This window comes from Onychomys torridus, chromosome 4 (genome assembly GCF_903995425.1).
Source record: "Onychomys torridus chromosome 4, mOncTor1.1, whole genome shotgun sequence".
NCBI lineage: Eukaryota > Metazoa > Chordata > Mammalia > Rodentia > Cricetidae > Onychomys > Onychomys torridus.
The window spans coordinates 99,346,977-99,371,864 of record NC_050446.1 but is presented as its reverse complement, the minus strand read 5'-3'; the positions used below and the strand labels follow the sequence as shown (position 1 = coordinate 99,371,864).

The 24,888-nt window shown below is 40.8% G+C and overlaps 2 protein-coding genes across 5 annotated transcripts in view; one reads left to right on the top strand and one right to left on the bottom strand.

Annotated features, from left to right (window-relative positions):
- The window catches only part of Myef2 (myelin expression factor 2), a 42,564-nt gene extending 34,299 nt beyond the window's left edge, over nucleotides 1-8,265 (top strand). For all 4 annotated transcript variants that reach the window (XM_036186037.1, XM_036186035.1, XM_036186036.1 and 1 more), the window contains one exon: nucleotides 165-8,265. In XM_036186037.1, the coding sequence (XP_036041930.1) occupies nucleotides 165-328 (164 nt within the window). In that variant the 3' untranslated portion in view covers nucleotides 329-8,265. The remainder of the gene's footprint in view (nucleotides 1-164) is intronic.
- Nucleotides 452-22,222, bottom strand: Slc24a5 (solute carrier family 24 member 5). Its single transcript, XM_036184288.1, has 9 exons — nucleotides 22,093-22,222; nucleotides 21,337-21,519; nucleotides 8,573-8,656; nucleotides 8,380-8,483; nucleotides 7,943-8,043; nucleotides 5,959-6,239; nucleotides 3,468-3,674; nucleotides 1,705-1,806; nucleotides 452-1,230 (listed from the first exon to the last, which is right to left on the bottom strand). The coding sequence occupies exons 1-9, from the start codon at nucleotides 22,220-22,222 to the stop codon at nucleotides 908-910; spliced, it is 1,515 nt and encodes a 504-aa protein (XP_036040181.1). The 3' UTR covers nucleotides 452-907.
- Nucleotides 22,223-24,888: the final 2,666 nt, after the last annotated feature.

Below are 24,888 nucleotides of genomic sequence, written 5' to 3'. Positions count from 1 at the left end.
TATTCAGACTATAAATCGAGAATGCTCATATATATGTATTTTATATTATTAATATATTTAACCAAATTACCTATGATCTCCATTGCTTTGAGGAGTTCAAAACATATCTAGTGAAATGGAACCCATTTAAATGGACTAGTAATTATGTAACTCTCCTTTTACAGGTCATGTTATGTTTGCAGAAATAAAGATGGAGAATGGCAAGTCAAAAGGCTGTGGGACAGTTAGGTTTGAATCCCCAGAGTCAGCTGAAAAGGCCTGCAGAATAATGAACGGCATCAAAATCAGTGGCAGGGAAATCGATGTTCGCTTGGATCGTAATGCATAATTTCAAGCATGGTTGGAACATTCCTTCGTCTGTTTATTAAATCTCCTAGTAAAAGTCATTTTTTTAGTAATGTTGTATGCTTACAAATGCTGTAAAAATGAACTTTTAAAATTCCCACCAGCTTTTAACAGTATAATGTTGAAAAATATACTGTGATTTTCGTTATCTCAAGTTTGCGTTTCTAAAGTTGGCAAGTCTGGTCATTGAGTTTCAGTGGATGGACACACCATTTTTAATGAAATAAGCAGGCATTTTGTTGTTTCCAGTAGTAGGGTTTGTTTTAATTTCCCCAATCTTACTGTAAGTTGACGTCCCCCCACCCCCCCAAAAAAAATCTCTGCTTTGTATCTAATTGTTAATGAAAAGAAAGGGCTCAGACAAATTAGGATATGATTTTGGTTTGGTTTAAATTACTTTTCTCTGCTTATAAAGAATAGTAATTAAGTATTACATTCTAAAGTTGAAGATGTTTCTTATTTGACCTAAATGAAGACCTGGTTTTTCTTTTTTGTTTGTTTTGTTTTTCCTTTTTTGTCCCTCTACCATTTCCACCTTTCCCACATAACACTATTAAAAGTATCAAACTCCACAGCCCCTTATTCGGTTACTTCCAATAATTCCAAGTTCATATAGAACTGATAAGGTAGCAAGTCCTAAGTATAACACTAGGCAGACCACCCCCAACTTTCGGTCTAGTTTCCAGCCATTAAAATGAACTGCTAAGAACAAAAAAATAATCGAAGTGTTGAGAGAGATGGTTATGTAAGTGAGGCCCTTGCTATTCACTTCCACAGGAGCAGATGCATTGGTAAATGCAGTCTTAATAAACCAGGGAAGACCTAGGCATAGCATATCAAACACATTGGATCCCACGATGTTAGATATAGCCATGTCTCCTTTACCTGCAAAAGAACAGCATGTTGTTAAAATGTGCACACTGATATTATATTTTATTAATAATCTTCATAAGAAAAACACTGGATACTTTTTGTTGGTTAGTTTTAGAAAACTGTTATTGTTAGAGCAAGAGTCTTATTGAATTTGTATTTCCTTGAGTTAGTATTTAAAGTCTTAACATTTATTTAATAATTACCTTTATTTATTAAACCATTTTTAATAAGGTATGCAGCTTACTTGTTGCTTTTCATTTTCATTTGACAGTGAATTACCATCTAACGCACATTTCAGATAAACAGTCTTTGGGGGATTGGGTTGAGGGAATTAACCTTAATTAAAAACTAAATGCTTCCTGTGAGTCACTTCTTTTTTTCTTCAAAGTATGTTACTGAGGAAGTATTATTACCTGTAATTTCACTTGCTTTATAATACTCAAGCTCAAAGGTCAGCCAGTGCATCTGGGAGACCTCCAGTCTTACCTTTTCTGGCAACTAACACGCTGGCGACTGTGTCTGGTATGCTTGTACCTGCTGCCAATAAAGTAAGGCCCATTACCGTGTCTGGGATCCCTAGTAGTTCCCCTGTCATAGACAGAGACTACAGGTTACAAATCACAGATCTTACATAAAATCGGTTTTAAGACAGCTTGAATGCTTCCTCCCTATTCATGAAAAATATTTAAGTAGATTGAGATTTTTGAACCAATATATGCTTATGTGGTTTCTAGATGGCAAAATATTTAAGACAGGTTGATAGTTTGGATAACAGGACAGCACCCATTTTTAATGACAGATATCTGAAGATAACGAGCAACCAAAATTCTTGTAATGAGAATTCCTCATATTTGGCATCTTGGGGAAGCTGTGGGTGTCACTGTTGCTTGCTGTATGGTGAACTGATCCTTTACTTACTTTCTCTTTTCTTGATGTTTATTCAAGTAGTTGAGCGTTAGGCACCCTAGAGATATTTTCTCCATTGTTAGATTGAAATGAGGACTTTGAAAGGCTACTTTGTTTACTGGGGGTTGTTTTTGTTTCTTTGTTTTGTTTGGTTTTAAGGAAGTGCATAGATCTCTGAGGTAGACAGGGACCTCCTTTCCTGCTTGAGTCTAACATACAGCACCAATTTCTTAATACTTGTGTCAAATTGATAGCAGACATGGGTTCATTTTGAGAAAGAACTGGAGGGCTGTTCAAAAGGGTAGGGACAGGTAACTTCTTTTACTGTTGTCATTGCAAACATGGTTAGAGTAAGTGTAGTGCTGTTGGTCGTCTTAGTTACTCATCCTTGATCTTGTATTTGATTCTGCTCTTCCTATTAATGTCAGCTATTTGGACTGGGAAAAATTGGATACAGTGAATATGCAAGCTACCTGGACATTCTTACCATCTTCATAAAAAAGAAAACTATTATTTTTGTTTGTTTGCTAGCATACAATTATAATAAAGTTAGTTATCTGGGAGAAGTTGGAGTTAGCTAGTTTCGAGAAGGGGCCAAGTAGTGATTATTTCAATTTTGCAGTCTTTGTGGTTTCTGTTGTAATTCTTTAGTCCCACCAGTGTGAAAACAGCAATATAGACATGTAAGGAGATGACTGGACCCAACTGTGGTCAGTGAGTTTCACTGATACAAATGAAACAGGTTGGATGACTTCTGCATATCAGAAGGTGATTGATTATTCATTTCTAATGTAAGTTCAGGTTGCTGTTTGAGAAAATCTTAATTTTCATTTCTATTTATAGTCAGTTTTTCCTTGGGTGGCAGAGCATATTATGGCTAAGCAGTAAAACTTACTTGAGAAGATACTAGAAGCCTAAAACTAAACTCTTATACTCACTTAGTCATCTGCATTGTGTTTTCATTGCCATATTGTAAAGCAAAAGAAAACACCGTCTAGTTAAACAGCAAGCACCTATTTCTTATCCCAAACCCTAGTCAGTTCTTTTCTTTATTTTTCACTGTGGATTAGAATTCAGTATGAAGAGTTCTCATGAATCCTGTGTAATTATAAAGATAGCTTATGAATAGACCCCAGGCTGTGTAATAGTGGGAAATGCCCTTGGCATATAACTCACAAAACCTGAGCTTGTTGGGCTATGATATTAAGCTTTCATCTTTTGTAAACAACATTAGTTTTTAGTCTTGCTGAAATGATGTATGCTCCCGAGACTACTTTAATATTTGCAGTTTCTTCTTACATGAAATAATTTTCTTGTTGTGCTATTATACTTAAACTACATACCTGTTACTGTGACCATCCAAACCAGGATGTAAGTGAATGCAGATATCCATAGTGCAGACATGAAAAAGGTTATCACGAAGTATTTTTTCCAAAACTTTCTTCTGCAATCTGGTGTTGTCAGAAAAAGTAATGTAATAATAGGAAGAGAGAGTACCCAAAAAATTCTTTTTAAGTCTGCTTCAGGCATGCTGAAAATACTTGGTGGATCTGTTGTGGAAGAATTAAACAATTTTGAGTTTTCTTAAATGACCAGTTATGCTAGAAAGGCCCATTTAGAATGCTGTGTTGAAATATGTTACTTTATACATTTTTGAAAGACTATCTACAACAGTGCTTCTCAACCTGTGCATCATGATCCACTTTGGAGGATGAACTACCCTTTCACAGGGTTCACCTGGGACTATTGGAAAACATAGTTATTTACATTAAGATTCACAAAAGTAGCAAAGTTACAACTATGAAGTAGCAAGGAAAATAATTTTATGGTTGTGGGGTCAACACAACATGAAGAGGGTTACAGCATCAGGAAGGTTAAGAACCACTGATCCTAGAATATTTGAATACTTCATTACTGCTATTGATGGTCAAAAGAAACTGAATGGAAACTCGGTGATGGTCAGCTTCCCCTCACCGAGGGCTTGACTCAAATGTCTTGAACTGTTTCCTGGATGTTCTGGTGACAGTGTTTACAGAGTAATAGGGGCGAAACTTGCTTCACTGCAGTATGGATCATTAGGGATTTTGTGCTTTTAGGATTAACTTGGCTACCCACCTCCCCAAGCTGTTTCACTCCCTGCCTTTTCCAAAATTGATGAGGCTTGGGAATGTTCCATCCAGTTCTCATTGTCTCATCATTTACTAAATAAATGCTTCACAGTTGCTAGAAGGCATCTAGAGAAAGTTGGGCCTAGTGGCCTCCTGGTCTAGCTCTGGAGTGTGTGCTCAGGGGACAGGGATGACAAGTAGATTGGATAAAAGTGGGCCAAGCTGTGGACTAATTTTATGACACTTAGGCAAAGATTGGATCAAATCACAAATATTGTAATTCATAGAAATTTACCAAAACTCAAACAATGAATTTGAAGATTAATTTAGATATAATTTTAACATGGCTATTTTGACTGATAAGCTTTTGAGGGTTTTTTTATTGTTATAAATCTCTTCTATCTTAAAGACTACAAAGTATGTTTTGTAATGATAAAAAAGGTCATGTCACTTTTTTAAAAAGTATTAAACTAGAAGCTTCCTAATCGCTTAACTGAAATTAGAATCGCTTCGATAAAGTTTTCTGGTCAGAAATGACATTGTCATATTGAACATCCCAAGCTCATGGTTAGTTTCTGCTTCACACGTTTCAGTCTCACCTGCTTCTTTTCTTTCTATTCCCCCAAACCACCCCCTTTCCCTCAACTTCCACTTGTTACAGAGATGTTCTCATTTCTTCCCAGTGAAGACTCCAGCCCCAGCTTTATCTCTGCTTCTGGTTCTGCATGGCCCTCCTGTGCCAATGTTTGGTGATGCTTCCTCTCCGTGGTCTCACCTGGGCTCCCGTTAGCCCCACTGCCTTCCCTGCTTTGTCCATGTCCTGTTGTCTTGGTTCAGTCTCCTGTGAACGCTGTGTGCAGCTCTATGGCTTCCCCCTCATAACCTGCCTTGTAAGACTCTTCTGCACTTCCTTCCTGTCTACCTGTTCCTCCGCTTCCTCACTGTGCATGTGTGGTCTTCACTCTGTCTGTGCACCACCATGTGAGCAAGCCTTTGGTAGTCCCCTGGCCTCAATCCATAGAGTGTGCTCACATCTCTGGATCATCTGTACAATCAATGTGTCAGTTGTTGCTTCCTAACTGCAATAGCAGATTATTGAGTTAAAGCCTTTTCTATCCCACAAGACCCAGTTCAAATGTTCTTTTCTCCATTTACATCTCTCATTTGAGTGTCCTCTAAGATTTCAGTCTGCCTAATGTATGAACCATAGTAGTAACAGTGTATTTATTTTTATGGAACTTACACTTTGAAATTTTAGCTGATTTTGGGTCTGAGGAGATGGTTCAGTGGGTAAAATGCTTGGTGCATAGGCATGTGAGTTCACATCCCCAGAATCCATGTGAAAAAGCATGGCAGCCCATCTGTGTAATCCCAGTCTATGAAGTCTATGAAGGCAGAGACAGACAGATCCTTAGAGCTCACTGGCCAGCTGGTCTAAACTAATAAGTGAGCTACAAGTTCAATGAAAGGCTGGTCTCAATGAGATGGTGAGGGATGGAGGAACAGCACCCGGTGCTGACCTCTGTCCTCCATGTCTTTGTATATCCCCCTCGCCCCACACTTTTAATTTTAAAAGTGTTTTATTGGAAGCTCTTAAAAGGCCAGAACTTGCACTTCATCATCTCTGCCTCCATAGTGTGTTTCATAAGCATGTGCTAATTACTGACTTGAAATGAGGACTGTTTCTCATGGTTAGATGGAATAGTGGGCCGGGTGTTGTCATTACCTTCAGAAATATGACTAAGACCGTGTAAACCTAGAGAAAGTTGGGAGTGACCAGAGTCTTCCTGAAATATTCCACTGTCTGTCCTTGATTGGCGGCGAGTGAAGAGCTGGCTCTCATCTTCCCATCCCAGCAGTGTCTGCTGTTCACCTCTTTCCATAACTCTGGCAAGGCAGGGGCAGCAGGGGCTGCATTTCTCCATGACATATTGGCTGATCTTAGTGTCAAAACACAGCAGTAAAACATACAGCCCGTAAATGAGCAGCAGCAGTGTACCTTCATACCTGGAAATGAGAAGTGTGTGTAATTGAGCCAATCTAGAATAATTTGTAAACAATGTTTTCTAACAAGCAGCATTCAAAAAGTCAAGGAACTATTCTGAAACACTTTTCTTGCCCAGCCTTGGTTATAGAGATTTTTCTAACTAAAACTAGTAATGGACACTTTCCAACTTATTTCATTGACATACTTACTACATTCCCCAAATTAATAATGAGAAAAGAGCATACTGTTAGATTTTTCTGGTATAGGAACTTTGTGTGAAATATTCCAAATATGTTAGATTTATATAGAAGTTTGCGATTTGCTTTACAGAGATTTTGAAGAAATTTGGAGGTAGGAATTTACTGGCTCTTGAGATAGGGTTTCACTGTGTAGCCCAGGCTGGTCTTGAACACTATATACCCTTGATTGGCCTCAAATATTCAAATTCACAGTTCTCCTACCTCTTCTACTTGAGTTTTGGGGTTTCAGGTCTGCTTTATTTCCCCCTTTGACTATTTTATTGTAACTAAATTTGGTTTATACTCACAAGAGATCAAAGATATTCTTAAAAAATGAACTTCCAACTTAAGGCACAAGAATTTGGTTTCCCACCACTTTAATGTAATTATTAGCTAATTTCATCACGTTTGAATATTTTTATTTTATTTCATAGCCATTGAATCACTTTTCTGCTATAGCTAATAATAATAATAGTTTCTGATTTCCCTAATGAGGGAATCTATTTATATGTGCTTGGATATTGTCATGCTTCCTGTCACAGATGACAGCTGAATCCCAGGGTTCTTTGCTCAGTAGCAGCCTGGCTTTTCATTTTCATTTTGTTTTTCTCCCTATTTGGGCCTCATCTGGACACATACATGTGTGGCCATATGATTTATTTTTCTTTATTTTGTGGTGCCCAGCATAATGCTAAACACGTAGGACAGTGATTCTCAACTTGTGGATTGCAACCCTTTTGAGGTCGAACAGCTCTATCTCAAGGGTCAGACTATCTGCATATCAGATATTTACATTAGGATTCATCACAGTAGCAAAGTTACAGTTCTGAAGTAGCAATGAAAATGTTGTGTTTGGGGATCACCATAACATGAAATGTATTAAGGGATCACAGCGTTAGGAAGGTTGAGGATCATTGGCCTAGGAGATGCTGAGGCTGATTTGGGAAGTTTATATCTACCCACAGAGTCCCTTGCTTCTTCATTTTCTTGGGCCAGCTAGGTGTGGAGAGATTATGGGAAAGCAACAGGTTTCTAATATTGACATGTAACATTGGTTGTTAGAGAAGGCTGCAGTTCCTTCTGTTCTGGAAAGATGGGAGAAACTGTAGAAATGAAGGGGCTTCTGCTTGTTCTCCAAGCTTTTGTGACTGTGACCACTTCTAACCAAGGCCAGGCAATCAGCAACCTCGTAGAAGACAGCACTAGTAGTCGGAGCTTTAAGTGACAACAAACTGGGAAAGTTCTGAACAAGGAGGCCATGGTAAAAAGGAAGAGGGAAGCCGGCTGATGATGGAAAGGAAGAAGAAGCCATCAGTAGTTGTGTGAAGAAATCAGCTGAGACTGGAGTAGCTGCTGAAGTGACAGGTCCTTGAGAAGTGAGTTGAAGTAACGTTTTAGAAAAACTACACTACTAAGCCATTAGACTGCAAAAATTCTCTCTGTAATTATGTTTTACATACGAGCAACAATTATTTAAAGCTTACCAGTAAACTTGGTTGTCAAATATTATGCCAAAAACCGCTCCTACACTAACTGTGTACACTGCACAGTCTCGGAACAGGGGCCAGCATGAGAGTGTTGAAACCTGGAAAAGGGTGGTTTGATTTACTGTCTGCATTACAGCCTAAGTCATTCAAGAACAGTGCTTAGTATAATACCGAAATTGCTTGTGTATTTGTGGGGAAAAGATTGTTATGTTTTACATAGAGAAAAATGATTTAACAAAAAATTGTTCAAGACCTGTACTGATTTTTAAAAATTTGATTAATGAAAGGTATTTGTGGCTTAAATAAATTGAATAAATGTTTTTCTACTGGTTATAAAATTTGATTGAATGCATTTCCAGTGCTACATTGTTCATCAAGGCTGTTTAATTTTAGAATCTGTCAAGAAAATACATCTCATTGAATAGATTTCTTACCATGTTTGATAACAAGCCACATGCAGCACAGATGCCAAGAAGATTGTAAATGGCAGATCCTAGAATGGTGCTGATACCAATATCTCCCTTTGTGAGAAATACACCTAGAAGCAAGGTATTAGTAGCTAAGTTAAAGCTGACTTGAAGAAACTAAAAGCACACCAAATAATCAGCAAGTCGAAGGAATATTTACCCAAGAAGGCGGTAACTAGTTCAGGGGCGGAGCTACCTGCTGCCATGAAAGTTGCACCTGCAACATCCTGTGACAATCCAAGGGCTAAAAATAAAGGAAATGATTACTATGACAGATAGAATGGCAAGTGTATACAATAGAGCTGCATTAAAGATACTCAGAAATTATGCCTTTACATTATACCTGAAGCTAGAAAGTGAAACATTCAGGTTAGAAAATAGAGGAATCTTGTGTCTTGCTGTCTTATGAATTCATTACTTAACATTTTTACAGAAAGGAGAGGAGGGCTGGCGAGATGGCTCAGTGGGTGAAGATGCTTGCCACTTAAGCCTGGCAACCCGAGTTCAATTCCCATGGAAAGGTGGAATGAGAAATCTGACTCCACAAACTTGTCATTTGGCCTCAACAGGTGCATCATGACATATGTACATGCATATGTACACGTACAAGATAATAAAAACTTAAAGGCCAGAGATGGCTTGGGGTAAGGGTGCTTGCCACTAAGCCTGATGGCCTGAGTTCTATTCCTAGAATCCACATAGCAGGAGATAACTGAATGAGAAAGTTGTCCTCTGACCTCAACACGTGCCACAGCATGCCTTCACTCCCAAATAAATAAATGTAAAACTAGCCAATTCAAAGTTGATGGCTTCCATCTGTAGGTGAGGCTGGATTGAGTTTACACACTTATTAATACCAACATTATCTAATGGGAAATAAGAGGGAGTCAATAAAGAGCAATCTAGCATTATAAAAGTTATACACTAAAACATGAGAAAGTCCTGTGTTACTATTTGAGTAGTTTGTGGGTATCTTCCAGGCCTAGCATGCAAATCCATTCACATAACTGATGTGGAAGAGTCTTGTGTGGCTTTTTCAGTGTTAAAGCTGAGAGGTCTATTTAAGGAAGGAAAAAAAAGCCATAATGAAGAAACAACTCGGTATTTTCTTTCAGAAATCTCCAGGCACTGGTAAAGTTTAAGGTGGAGGTAGTATGCTAGATGGTAAATTACTCAACTAGAACTCGTGTGTGTGTGTGTGTGTGTGTGTGTGTGTGTGTGTGTGTGTGCGCGCGTGTGCGCGCGTGTTTATGTGTGTATGAATGTGGAGGCCAATGTCAGTGTTGAGTGTCATTTCCTTACTTTTCATCACTTTGAGGGCAGTCTCACTGAACCTGACGAGACTGGTCAGGCAACCTCAAGAACCCTGTTTCTGCCTCCCCTGGCTTTTCATATTTGGTCCTGGGGATCTGAACTCCTCCTCAAGCTTATGTGCCAACCATATATCATCCCCAGACACTAGAGTTCAGGTTTTTAAGACTGAATGGCAGTCCTTTCTTGATGAGTACTACTTTTACCGTTCCTACTGCCTTGTGGCTAGTGTTTTGGTTCTCAGACTCTGGTATACTTGGGTCAGTCTCTGTCATGGGTGGCGGTGTTTCCTTAGGCTTGTCTATGAAGACTGTTCTTGCTTACTCTTAAGTACTTGTTTTGTTTCTGCTGGAACATTGATTTTTGGCCTTAGAAATTCCTTGTTTGGGGTGTAGCAGATTGAATTTCCAAAAATTCACTACAATATTTTTATTTCACATCCTTTCCAATAATTTTTCTGTCTCTCATTAAAGAAGGGTTCTGAGCATATGGTTCAGCAGTAGAGCACCTGGCTAGCACGTGTGAACACAGATGAGCCTTTGTGACTGCTTTGACTAATTGAGGGCCATGGCAGAGTAAGAATGTTTGCAAGACCAGGACACCAAAAAATGATAGAATTTCCTCAAGTGTCCTCTCTTGGGACATTTGTTTCAGTGCCCTAGACACCATGTAAGTCCTGATATCTTGAAATCTCCATACAGGAGAGACCTCATGAACCCATATTGAAAGATAAACCCCAACATCCTTGCTTTCTCAGCCTCCAGATTTTGAATCTTCCAGACTTAGGTACCAGACATGTGGTAGAGCAAGCCTTCAATAATTCCTTATCAATCCTCACTATGACTGCAGTAGGGACCCTAAGCAAGAACGTGCTAGCTGAGCTCAGTAGAGCCCCTCAGACTATGAGGGACAATAAAAACGATGTTTGGGAGGCAGTTTGTTAAGCAGCTGTCATCACCTGCCTTTCATTGCTGAGTACCAATGCCAACTATTCCAGCTACTTGTGTGCCAAGACATGACAGTAAAGAGACAAAGGCTCCTACGCTGTGGCTTTATAGTGTGGGGGAGGGGCAGACAAGCAAAGTATGTGGGTTTTAGAAGCAGCAAAGTGTAAAAATAGAAAAGATCTAAAATGTCATGGAATAAGAAGTAACTTCAGAGGGGAGGCTTTGAAATGAAGGTGTTACCCCATGCATGTGGGTACAAGTATTATAGGCAGATTAAGTGCCTACAGCCATCTATAAAGCCTGTATATTCGAAATGGACCTGAGCACCAAGGGAAAACAATAGTTGGTGAAATTGAAGGTACATCATGTATGGACTTGGGGACCCTACAAACTAGGAGCTTTGGCTTTTCTTCTGAAACACAGAAAAAGTTAGTGGAAAGGCCCTGGCTACCATGTTTATCCTTTGGAATTTTCTCTGAACAGCTCTACTGAGTCTTCTGCCCCCTGATAACTGTGAACAGGGTTGAGAACAGCTGGAATGAGAGAATCCTGTCCAGGCTTCGTCTATTCCTATTTGCCTTTGTGTCGATTATATTTGACTTCAGTGAACAATGAAGGGAGAGAAAAAGAAATGACTTGTGGGCTTTCGTAGTATTTCTTTTAATACTTAAGACTGCCATACATATGGGACAGATATAAATCTTACATACCCTGTCTCCACAGGTTCCATACCTCAGATCCAACTACCCATGCATCAAAAATATTCAAAGAAAAAATTACCTTCATTCTGAATATGGACAAGACTTCCCCTGAATACTGAATACAGTGTAGAGCTATTTGCACACAGTGCTTGTTATATTAGTTATAAACCACTTAGAAATAATAATAATAATTTCAAGTACTTCAGAGGGTGGTGAATACTGTGCACACAATAGGTAATTTTATATGCCAGACCTGAGTGTCCTCAGAATTTGATGTTCTTGGAGATGTCCCAGAACCAAACCTCCAGGGGTACTGAATTATGTTTGTTGGTCTTAATGTATACAGTGTAACTGGTATGTACATTTATAGATGTACATGTATTACTAACTTGCTGTAGAATTTTAAAATTGAACAAAAAGGCAAAGCAGATTGCTCTATAATTCATTGTTTCATTTTAGAAACGAAGGCACTATCTTATCATATGCCATTCAACTTACTTTCACATTCATAATGTCAACTCTCAGATGTGAGTTTTGAAATTTATATTTTACAAAGAAACAGCATTTGCCCACTGTGCACAAGTCCCTAGCTTTAACATTAATACCTAGCACATCCAAACAAACAAATCAGAACCTGGGAGTGAAGAAACAAAGTCTAGTCTTGTGGATTGTAAAACTTGTAAATATAGGAATTATAGGTGCAGATCTATGTGGAGTATAGCATTGCCATGGCTTCATGCTGTTGGTACCATAACTATATTTGATGCTTTTTTTTTTTGACCTTTTTTTTTTTTCTTTCCATTTTTGGAATGGTCTCGTGTATCCCAGGTTGGTGTTGAATTCACTGTATTGCCAAAGATGACCTTTAACCTCTGATAGCCCTGCCTCTGCCTCCCAAATGCTTGGATTGCAGTTGTGCCAGCAGCCCCAGATTGTGCAGTGCTGGGGATTGAACCCAGGGTTTTGTGCAGGTGAGGTAAGTACTCTACCAACTGAGCCAATCTTCAGTCCCCTATTCTGTTCTTAAGTAGGAAAACAAATAGTTATTGGGAGCCAAGAATCCTTGACAGTTTTCTAGCACATTTCCAAGAACTTAAAAGTTAGAACTCAAGAAACTAGACAGCAAAATATCAAATAATCCAACTAAAAATGGGCTACAGAGCTAAACAGAATTCTCAACAGAAGAATCTCAAATGGCCTTAAGACATTTAAGGAATTGTTCAACATCCTTAGTCATCAGGGAAGTGCAAATCAAAATGACTCTGAGATACTATCTTACACCTGTCAGAATGGCTAAGATCAAAAACACTGATGACAGCCTATGCTGGAGAGGATGTGGAACAAGGGGAACACTCCTCCACTGCTGGTGGGAATGTAATCTTGTATAGCCACTCTGGAAATCAGTATGGTAGTATCTCAGAAAATTGATAATCAACCTACCTCAAGACCCAGCCATACCACTCCTGGGCATATATCCAAAAGATGCTCAACCACACCACGAGGACATTTTTTGCTCAACTATTGTTCATAGCAGCATTATTTGTATTATCTAGAAACTGGAAATAACCTAGATGCCCTTCAACTGAAGAATGGATAAAGAAAATGTGGTACATACACACATTGGAGTATTATACAGCAGTAAAAAACAATGACATAGTGAAATTTGTAGGCAAATGGATGGAACTAGAAAGAATCATCCTGAATGAGGTACTGAGACCCAGAAAGAGAAACACGGTGTATACTCACTCATAAGTGAATATTAGATACAAAGGATAACCAAGCTATAATCCACAACCGCAGAGAAGTTAGGTAAAGAGGAGGACATTAAGAGGAACACACGTGGATCGCCCCAGGAAAGGGTAAAGGTTAAGATCTCCTGACTAAACTGGGAGTGGGGAATAGGAGGGGATGAGAGGTGGGAACATGAATACTTGAGATGGCCCAGTTCAGGGAGAGACAGGGAGGGAAAGCAACGAAAGAGATATCTTGACAGAGTGTACCATTAAGGGGATGGGGAGAAATCTGCAGTTAGGGAAAACCCCAGGAACTCACAAGGATGTCCCCAGCTAAGACTCATAGCAATGGTGGAGAAGGTGCTTGAACTAGCCTTTCCCTGAACTGACACTGGTGTCTACCCTAATTTTCATAGAACCTACATCCAGTGACTGATGACGTAGGTGCTGAGAACCACAGCCAAGCACTTGACCAAGATCCTAGAGTTCAGTTGAAGAGAGGGAGGGAGGATTATAGGAGCAAGGTGGGGTTCAGGATCATGATGGGAAAATCCTCAGAGACTGCTAACCTGAGCTAGTGGGATCTCAACGGATTCCGGACTGACAGCTGGGGAGCCTGCGTGGGTCCACAGTAGGCCCTCTGAATTTGGGTGAACGTTGAGTGACTTGATGTGTTTGTGGGTCCCCTGGCAATGGGACCAGGACTTACCCAGGTATACAAACTAGCTTTTTAGAGCCCCTTTCTTATGGTGCCATGCCTTACTCAGCCTTGATGCAGGGGGAGGGGCTAGGTCCGGCCCCAACTTGGTATGCCAGCCTGTGTTGACTACTCAAGGGAAGCCTTACTTTCTATAAGGAGGGGATGAAGGTGGGCTAGGGGGAGGGGGAGTGGGAAAAGGGAAGGGACGGGGAACAGGGGTTGGTATGTAAAAGGAAAAAATTTTTTAAATAAAAATATTATTAAAAAAGTTAGCATTACAAATTCTTAGGCTTTGCCTTCCAAAGTCAGTGAGGGAAGACATTGGAAAGAAGACTGTTTCATCTTCCAGGGATGGTGCACACTCAGTGACCCATCTTCCCTTAGTGCTGCCTGAAGACTGCTTCAGTACACAAACTGTTCCAGAGAGAGACTGGGGTGGAGGGGCTGCAGCAGGTGGGAAAAGCAGTGGCCCCTGGGAATTCTTTGGCTCTCAAAAGGCATTGTTGCTGGTCTCTAATCATAGTTGTGAAAGGAAAGATTCCATTAGATGGCTGAATACAACTTCAAGGGGTTTTTTACAAATCCTATTGTATTGTAAGAATGTTTTGTAAAATGGTTTGTACCTCTGAACTTTACAGTAGATTGGCATTGTCTTTCTTGACCTTTGAGTAACATTTTCCTCTGCTGTAGTTTATTATTAAAGATAAATTTTTCTGTTTCCCCCTATTGCTATTATTCTTTTTCTCTATTTTTCTGAAAAAACAACCATATTTACTTCAAGATATAGTAGATGTAGATGTCCAAGGTATGCTTGCTTTATAGGTTCAGGTGTCAACATATTGTTTATATAATGTACAGCATTATATTTTTATATAATGATTTTAAAATCCACCAGATTTTCTCCTAAGTGTATTATTTTCTGTAATGCCCAGTTGGAAATTTTGCAATAGTTTTTGGGAATACCCTTCCATATCATGTAGTAGAAAGAACTAAGCTAAAATGGAGACCCAAATTCTGGCACTGTCAGATAATTTGAGGGGAGACTTTAGAGAGGTCACTTAGAGAAGCCTTATTTCACCACCTCATATTTTAAACTGAGTGAATTCTGAAATATCTTTATAATGCTGAATCTTGATTCTACTGAAGAGGGATTTGCCCTAAACCACCAGCTGTTTCATTACAGCACATTCACATGTCCTTCGAACCTCGTGGTTACTGTTGCCCAAGGTCAGAGGTGGGATGGGACCAATATCTTTCTGCTGCCAAAGAAATGGCCCTTTTGACCACCCACTGAGAACCAATTAGTACACAGCCCGACTTCTATCATTTTGCCTGCTCCTGCACTGGCATCTTGGAAGTACACAGAGTGCTTAGCTTCTATTATAGATGCTGATGCAGTGCAAGGATACCACAGTTCAGGCCAGAGGGAAAAAGCACCAGAGGGCCTGCTGCCAGGTTCTCAGGAGCTGCGCTTGCTCGCACAGCAGGGAAGAGGAAGGGGCGCTATTCTGTAGCTTTGTCCTTTGAGACAGCTTTTGCCTCTGTAAATTTCATGAGGCTTAAGAGTCAGATAATCCCCGCAAACTGTAGGCCATCCAAATGTCAGACTCAGAATTACTAAATCCTAACTTCACCAGTTAGAGTTGACTCTACCTGGAATTAAAACTTACCTTTTTAAAAAAATCATCTACCTCTGACACACAGTGTAGAACATAGGCAAACACTGGTTCAAGGCAGAGGTAGTGAAAGTCATTTTTAAAAACAAAAAGTAAATATTTGAAGTGTTTTTCTAAAACATAGGAAGAATGTTCACTTAAAATGTGTTAGCATGGTGGAAAGATTAGATGCTGTAATTGAATAGCATATTGGAATAACATTTAAATAAAAGATTTTATAGCTAGCTAGCTCACTGGAATTTGGGCTGAAGCAAGTGTCTGTTAAGAGCTTCACTGTATTTCTATGTAGATATTTTAAAAAGTAAAAAGTTGTTCGAGAGTGATTCCATGTACCCGAGATACCCACAATACAGCAAGAGGATATCACTTTTATACTGTATTCTGTTTCTACAGAGATGCATATCCCATCTCTGTGTGGGCAGGAGAGGGGATCTTAGTTAAGCTGTGTGTTCATATGTGTACTATAAAGATGTACATTAGTTTATATTTAGAGATTGCTTTTTGAACAAAGATTGCTAAATACAATAATATGATAAGAATGTTGATTCAAAAAAAAAAAAAAAACCAACCAAAAGAACTCTAAATAGTGTCAAGTTGCAACATAGATTGTTAGGGAAAGGTCTTGGAAGCTTACATTTTACCTTGTGAGACTGTCTATTTTTTACCCTAAGATTGGCTTCAAGCTGTCATAGATGCACCATAGATTTGGTATTTGCTCGAAGCACATTTTTATTGACTTATTTCCCTTCTACACTTCAATTTTTCCTTGGAAAAGGAGTGTCAGTAGCTGTCTAAATGTATTCTGTGATAGTGCTCAGTGGCTCTCTCCTTTGCACACCTTACTGCTATTTTCTCATGTACGTAGGACAGAGGTCTTTGAACTAAACTGTAAGTAAAGCTGTTCCACAGCTGACATACCTGAGGCATACAGATGTTAAACATTTGCCCAAGAGGTAGCAGCTTGCAGAGCTGGGAGTTGAACCCAGGCATGTCTGTCTCTAGGATGGACACTTATAATAGTTTCACTCTGGCAATTATGCCAGCACCGCATGTGGTTGCCATGTCTCCCCCTCCAGCCCTCCTATAAGCTCAGCAATGTCATAGACTTTTCACTGAGCACATGAACATATAGGAGGAAAAGATATAGGGGGAAAATGCCCCAAGCAAGTAAGACACAGCTACCGGTGAGTATGACCGACTTCACACACCAAGCATGACAGTCGTTGACATAGCTTCTTGAGCCAGTCATACTGAAATGACCACACACCACCAAGGCCCCATTCTTCCTTGTCATTTCGAATCCTTCACCTCATCTCCGTCTCTTGCACCTCCACCTATTCCTTAGCATCCTCCAAGTCAGGGTCTAGTGAGCACAACTTGTGGGGATGAGGAAAGTCTTTGGGTTTATGACCTCAAATCCTAGTCGCCCTGGCTCTAGCTGAACTGATCTTTCACCTCCCTTTGCAGAGTCTACATTCTGTTTCTCACCACAGAAGCCAGATCTTCTCCAGTTAAGACACTAGGGACAGCTATTCTCCCTGTATAATAATTTAGACCTCTGTGTTCAGAGAATCTCCTGTAACTCCCCGTATACTCAACCTAAATGAAAAGGAGAAGAGAGAGAATTGGAATCCGAGAATCAGAATGGGCAGAGAAGGAGGGCGATGATGGCAGAATCAGAGGAAAGGGGTAGGGGCAGCATGACTTTCTTACAGTGGTTTCACACAGCTGAGATACTGGCAGACTGTCTCTGGCTGTGCAGTAGAGACAGATGCATGCTTTTCCAGGGTTGATGGCTATGGATGAGGCTGTGCGACTTTTATGACCCTCCTTTCTCTAGGAGAAATTGCCAGCATACCAGAGACAGGCAGAATGAGCAGGGTGTTAACACCTGTTGACCTAGCTGGGGTCCTGCCATGTTGTCAGTATGAGGCGCTGTTTCCCACTGCTTCTAACCCTTCCCTAACCCACACAAAGACTGTAGTCTTGAGGTCCCTAGACTTTCACCCTGTTGCTGACCCAATAAGCCACTGATGATTAGAGGAGGGAGCATGGGGGTGGTGGATGACACTGTACTGGGACAGGGGCCTGTCAGCTCTCCCATCACAGCCTCACTTGAGCTAGAGCATATATGCCATCAGGAAGCTACAGCATTATATGTGACCATTGAGTTCTATACTTCTGTAGAGTAATCCCATCTGTATATTAGGCAAAATGCTAGACTGAAAACCCAGACATTTTGGAAATGTTTATAAAATTAATTTATATCCCTCAATAGGTTCTGAGAGTCTAACCTATTTCAGTAAACAACTCTTGCAGTATGCTTCATAGTTACAGTGAATGTCTCATATATGTTTTTGTCAAAATTTTCTGTGCCCTTGGGCAGAAAATTGCTTCTAAGATTGTCAAAATAGAACTGGCCTTCTGAAACAACCACCCGATGGTAACTAATCTCAAAAGAGGATGTGTAAAATTACAGCACATAGCAGGTGACATCCATCATGCTTGGGTTGTGGAACACCAGGGAGAGGAGGCCTCTCTTTGGATTGGCTGTGTGGTCTTAGCTTCACATTCCTCCTCAGTAAAACCAATGTATCAGTCCCTATTTTATAAGGTTTTTATGTAGATGAAGTCATATATATGAATATAAAAATCTACACACACATATATATATGTATATATGTGTGTATATGCACATACACATATGCAAATGCATGATGTGGTTGGGTTTCCATGATTGCATCATGATAGGTATCTGAGTAAGGGACTGCTCTGGTAGAATGTGGAATAAATAATACTCCTGGGATATTCTGAGGATTATGTTATTACTCATTAGCTAACGGAATGAGTAGAAGTGTACATCTGTGCTTGTTAAGGAGCATGGAGGAAAGGCTTGCAGATGCTGGCAGCCAGTTCCTGTGGATGGAAACAAACTGTGGGGATTGTTTCTTATTGCTGATGTTGTCCTTTGACATTTCAAAGCAGACCTTGAAAGATGAATGATAAGATTTTAACAAGTGGGTAGCTCCTGTGGTTGGCACTCATTTTGATACTCAAGAAGAGCTGCGTCAAATATTACAGCTGAGGAGGATTGGCTTTTGTGTCATGTCATGAGGGCATCCATTGGTCACACATTCCTAAAAGCTACTGTGTTATGTTGACAACAGTGATTTTTCTTGAGAAATGCATATTTGCCAATGATTCACAGGATTGTGTGAGTGTTAAGGTGGAGCTGTTAGGAGAGATGGAGGAAGTCACGTAATGAAGAAAATATGGAGGGCGTGTGATTCTTAATGCAGTAAGTTATGTCCTCTGTAGGAATGGAAGTTTTTTTTTTTATTTTGCCTTTTACAAGCAACTTTTATAAACAAAAATCTTGCTAGATTTATTCCGTCAGCTCAGCTGAGTCATTGAACTTTATAATTCTTAGATTTTCAGTTTTTCACATTTTCTGACTAAATGTGCAGTACTGACATAGCATGAAAAGATCACTACAGTTAGGATTATGGAGACAGACATATGTATGTACTTAGTATGTGAGAATTGACCAAGTTTGCAAAAATGGTATATTCTACGAAGATGAGTTTGGGTGGGAGAACTAATGTAGAAGAAAACCAAGAAGAAACAGCGGCTTTTGGAGGCTACAGTTAAAGAAATCTTTCCAAATATAAGACCAAAGGAAAGCTGAAAAGACTTCCTTACTTTAAAATATTTCAGCTTCAACACTATGAATGTGCACAATATAAAAGGAAGTGACAAACCATGAAAAAATATAAAAATTATGTTAGTATCTGTGTGAACTTCTTTTTGGGGGATGGTTGAGACAGAGTTTCTCTGTGTAGTCTTGGTGCTTGTCCTGGATCTCGTTCTGTAGCCCAGGCTGGCCTGGAACTCACAGAGATCTGCCTGCCTCTGGCTCCCGAGTGCTGGGATTAAAGGCGTGCACCACCACCACCCAGCTCTGTGTGAACTTTTTAATGTCTTGAAAAAGTTAGTAAGAAAAATAAGACAAACACTACTTAACCAAGTGCAGGCAAGAAAGCACAAAAGTAAAGCTTTGATTTTCCATGAACACAGCTAACTTTACAAATCAGAGAAATATGAACTCTATAGCATGAAGTTTGAGTTTAACATAATTGATAAAGCTATTAAAAGTGATACTCATTTCCAGGAATGGACACTGCTGTCTGCTATGGAGGTTAGAATTGGCACACCCTTCGTGGAATATTTATCAAAAGGCTTAAATATGCATGGCTTTGTCCTTTAATCAGAAAATAATCAGAGAAGTGTGCAAAGAATGTATACAATATGGCCATATTACTTAAAGCAATCCTATGAGATTAATAGCTTAAAATGATAAATTTCCACTGGACACTATAATAAGTAAAATCTAGTGTTAGGTTCACAAATTGGTCATAGGATCATGGACTGTCATGCTGTCATTAAAAAAAATCATGATTCTGAAGATATGCAATATGGGAAAATATATACACTAAAATATATGGAAAAAGTAAAGACCCTTGGATAGATGGATGGATGGATGGATGGATGGATGGATGGATGGATGGATACGTATGTAATAGCAATACTCAAGGCTGACAGAAAGTACTCTGCAAAATGGTAGGTTTAGGGATGTTTAGGGATCTTCAAGAGGTGCAAATGTAGGTGGGTTTAGCCTTGTTCCTGCATTTCATTAAGTAAAAATAATTGCTAAAATAAGCCAACATTAAAATAACTGTATTATCGACATAAAATACACTACTGATATAAAAAAAACTACACTTGCGCCCACTTAAATAATGCTGCTGCTTCTGTAGGTGAAAGGGAAAGATAACTTGCCTAGCATTCCAGCAAGGGTGGAGGGTGGGATGATGGAGAAAAGAGAATTGACATTCAATTCTTGTGTGTGTGTGTGTGTGTGTGTGTGTGTGTGTGTGTGTGTGTGTGTGTGTGTGTGCGCGTGCGCGCGTGCGCGCACGTGCATACTGGAATGGACAGCACATGTGTGGGATGGAGCCAAGGAGGATGCTGTTCCCTGTGGTCTTGCAATAGGACACACAGCCCTTAACTTTGACTTTTCTGTGAAATGAAGATACTCAACTATTTAACCAACTTTGAGACAGACTACAGACACTGACCCTTCTGTGTAGATGGGGTAACCATCCCTTCCCCTTGTTTTAGGAATCAGTGCACCCAGAAAGGCCTATATCAGAGTTCTGGGAACTCTACAGTGCAAGAGGCCTCGACTATCTGATCTTGTTTCCAAAAAATACCAACACTTAATGCTTAATATCTAAATTTATCATTATCTGATAGCTGAGGTCACTTTATATGGAGTTTAGGATTTACTTATTTTTTGGTTCGTGAATATCAGTTTTCTTCTTTTTTTAGCTGAGGACTGAACCCAGGGCCTTGTGCTTGCTAGGCAAGTGCTCTACCACTGAGCTAAATCTCCAACCCCTGAATACCAGTTTTCATAATGGCAGGATGCTAATAATGGGGTAGAGACAAAGGAGTCACATCTGCTTATAACCTACTCAGAATACAAATGAATAAATAAGGTTTTGAAATTGGAAATCGAGTCCCAGGCATCCAGTGTATCAGGAGCACACCAGGGGCTCTAACAGCCACCTAGGTACTAGAACAGACAAGAAGCTTCTGGAAGTAAGCAATGTGTAATAATAACTGCCAGCTGTGCTCCTGCCTGAGCTCCCAGGATGAACCACACAGGACCCCAGCACAGACATTGGCATTCTGCCACCAGCTGAGATGAACAGAGCTGTTACTGAGCTGTTTCAACCCAATCTGTGTGACAGCGCTTCTAGAAGGTCAAGGGAGAGCTTCCCAGGAACTTACAGTCACTGATGATTTCCAGGGAGGGCAAGAAGTACTTGTCACAGACGATAGACACTGCCATGAACATGTAGAGGATAATGAGGAAGTAGATTACTATGCCTCCGTCTGTGCTCTCCTGCTTCGTGAAGAACCCTTCGGGAAACTCTGAGGCTGGAGAGGCAACACATTGAGTGCTATTTCCTGCTAGGGAAAAGGAGATCACAAAATGTTGGAGTTACACATCTCAAGTCCACAAAGACAAAACTGGGTTATTTGGATGGAATATGGAAAAATCAGTGGAAATGTGAAGTATGAGTATGATAAAAAGCCTTACATAGTCTTTGAAAGAGATTATTTCATGAAATAAGCTGATGGAGAATTAAAGAATTACTACAGCACTTCTGTGTGTTGCTTCTAAATGGTATTTCTGAAACTGCCCAAGAAGAAACCATAGCCCCAATGAGTAAAGGTTTCTGGCCACTGTCCAATGTCATTTTCTGTTGTCAGAGCCCAAGCTGTCCTCGGACGTTCAGAGAATCATTCCCTGCTGCAGAGTTTCTAGGAGGGAAGAATGCTCTGATAATTTCTCCAACAAAAGTGCATTCCAGTCCACCCTAGTCTCTGTGAACTGCAGAACATTTGAGAACACACTGACTCATCAAGAAGCAGAGACACAGAACAGACGCAGCAGGAGTCGTGTGGCGGGGTGGGGTGGCATTCCCCTCTGTCCCATGTTTAGATGTGAGACTGGGGTGTCTGGACCCACTGTCCACCTACCTGTGGCCCTTGGGAGGCGCTGGGGTAGGGAGACACCACGGACAGGCAGGTATGCAGAGACCCAGAAGATCGCGAACAGCACGACCCTTCTTGTCCAAGCTGGGCCCCATTTTGTCTGCATTTCAGGCATGCTCTTTGCAGTGTGTAGTTCAGGAAGGGAGCAACCGAGGCTTATGCTGAATCATGTGAGGAGTCTCCTTCCTGCCCAGTGCCTGCCGGGGGGCACAGCTTAGGAGGCCAACACACAGGAGCCTAGCTCCTCTGATCAGAAGACCCAAGCTCCAGGGAGGTTGGAGGAGTTAGGGAGGGGCGCAGATAAGCATCACCAGCTGTTTCCACACCGGGTCTCTGAGGGTAGGTCCAGGCAGCCTGCATCTGTGCTCATGCAGGATCTATTGAATGTCTTCATACTGACACTGCCTCTGACTTCCTCTAGATTGATGAGGACCTGGGATTGCTTGATGTTGCCCTTGCTTTCTCTCCAGCCCTTGCTTCTAGGAATTGCTTGGGCTGGTGTGTATGTACTGCTTGGCTACCAGGGCACCTTTAGTATTTTTATTTGGATCACTCATCTTCATCTCCAGTTAGAAAGGCCAATAAGGAGGTGACTGTAACAGTGGAACTTAGGAAATGAGCGCTGCATGAATGAAGGCAACAGCAATGGGCATGGAGAGAAGCCCACACGCCATGAACTATCAAGGAGGCAGGATGGGTGCTGTTTGATCATAGATCAGCTGTGCTTTTTGCCAGAAGGAGCTGTATAAAATGCTAATTGGACAAGGCAGCCAGCGTTCAGATACACTCTGTAGCTTGCCAAGATCCTGGAACACCTGTGGCAGTGGTGTGGCTGATGGCACAGGGTCTGAAGGAGACCGTACAGGTTGAGTTCTAGCAATGTGTATTTGCTGTGTGACCTAGGGCAAGAAACTTAACCTCTCTGTTCCTCCTCACTATCTGTAAAATAGGGATTACCAACATTTGGGGTGGGTGAGTACTACGTAACAGATGCATGTAACCTGTTGAGAACAGTCTCTTTCATGTGTCCAGTGCTCTGTCATCTTATCACTGTCTGTCTGTCTATCTATCATTATTTCTTGGGTTGAGATAAAAGCTTCCACAGACAAATTCTATAGCTTTGCAACTGTTATGGTACCTTTGCTTTGTACATAACATTGGTGTGGTGAGAGTGAATTATGTACATGTATGCAATTATCAAATAATAAGTTAACTGAAAAACTTTCAAACTGCTTCATGTGGTGAAAAGAGCAAGCTGCTTCCCGCTGCTCATGAACCTGGAACACTGGGGCTTTACTGGGAAGCTTCCTGGTGTAAACTCCCAGACTCTCAGCTCTCTGGATGTGCCATGTGGTGCTCAGGCTGGGACACCTAGATATCCAAATACAGACAAGAAGAGTCTGTTCTCAGCAAGTGGGAGCAGCGCCAGGTAATGATGGGGCGGGGACAGGGAGGCAAGCTGCTCACCGCTGCTGACTGGATGTCCTTCTCAATACACAAAGCAGTTCATATAACAAAGCATCATTCACAACTGGAGTGTCAGCAACAGCAGAAGCCCAGACACAGTGAGACCTTCCAACACATGTCACCAAGCTAGGAAAGGAAGTGAGTGCCAGAAGGTCCAAGCTCAGGCATGACACAGAGCAGAAATTCATGGCACATAGTAGGCACACAGGGAATATTAGTTAGTTGACTAAAGAGTAATGATTCTTGGAAAAAGTCCCAGAAACACGCAAGTGCCCAGTCTAAATAAAGTAACCTATTAAACATGAATTTACCAAGAAAAAGGCATTGGAGGTTAGATTTGCTTTAAATATTTCTTACTCTCTTTGCATTAGTCTTAAAAATCTGTGAAACAAAATTAGATAAAGCCACGTAAGTTAAGTGTACAGCTTTTGTTATAGTATTACAGATATTTTGAAGATCCTTGTAAACACCCTAAGTTAAGAAATAGAACTTTCTAGCCACCCCTAGTACCTACCCTTCATGCACCTCAGCATGGGCTTTGCTAAGGAAACCACTCTCCTGTCCTGTGCACTGGTTACTTTGGTGTGTGTTGTGTGTATCTGGTCAGCAGTATAATGCCCCTCACTGGGGACACCTGCAGGAAGCCACAGTCTAGTCCTGTCTCCATTGACGCCCTCTATGTGGGGTTTGGGATGCTGGCTGGTCTCCTTTACTTCCCCCACTTCCTTACTTCTCAGCCACTGTCCTGACTCCTTTCTCCATGTGTCATCCTTCAGGCTGCTCCCGGGTTTGCCCTTTCGCTGCAGGCAGGCAGTTGCGTGCCAAGGCTTTCTCACACTCACTCCGATGGTCCTGGCCGAGTGCAGGTGGCATGCTCTCAGGAACCATACCCCGTCTGCTGGCTTTCTCTGCAGTGTCCTATTCATGCTCATTTGTTAGACGCTTGGACTCTTTGGAGTGTGGGAGAGGAGAGATTGTCAAGGTGCTGCATCATTTTCTGAGGTGCTGCTTCCCACCACCTCCTCTTTGTACCCCAAGGTGAGCACTTAAAGATAAAGCATGCTCAAGTTTTTCCCACCAGCCACTAGTTCTCAAGCCTTTATCTTCCTCCAAAAGTAGCTAATTAGACTGAAAATGATTTGAGTTAACTAATCCGTTTAGATTTGACTGGGCTCTGATCGACTGCATTGGTTACTCCCTTTGAAGGCTGAGTTGTCTCAGCTAAGGGGAACCTCTTCATCACACCTCGTGAGAGTCCTGACATGGTCTCAACTGCGTTCAGTAGCTTCCTTATCAACTGGTAGAAAAAGATGT

Coding starts and splice junctions, on each gene's coding strand:
- Slc24a5 (XM_036184288.1), bottom strand. CDS start 22,222: ATGCCTGAAATGCAGACAAAATGGGGCCCAGCTTGGACAAGAAGGGTC. Junction 8,044..8,379: donor GTGGCTTGTTATCAAACATG/GTAAGAAATCTA, acceptor ACCCTTTTCCAG/GTTTCAACACTCTCATGCTG. Junction 1,231..1,704: donor CGTGTTAGTTGCCAGAAAAG/GTAAGACTGGAG, acceptor GTTCTTTTGCAG/GTAAAGGAGACATGGCTATA.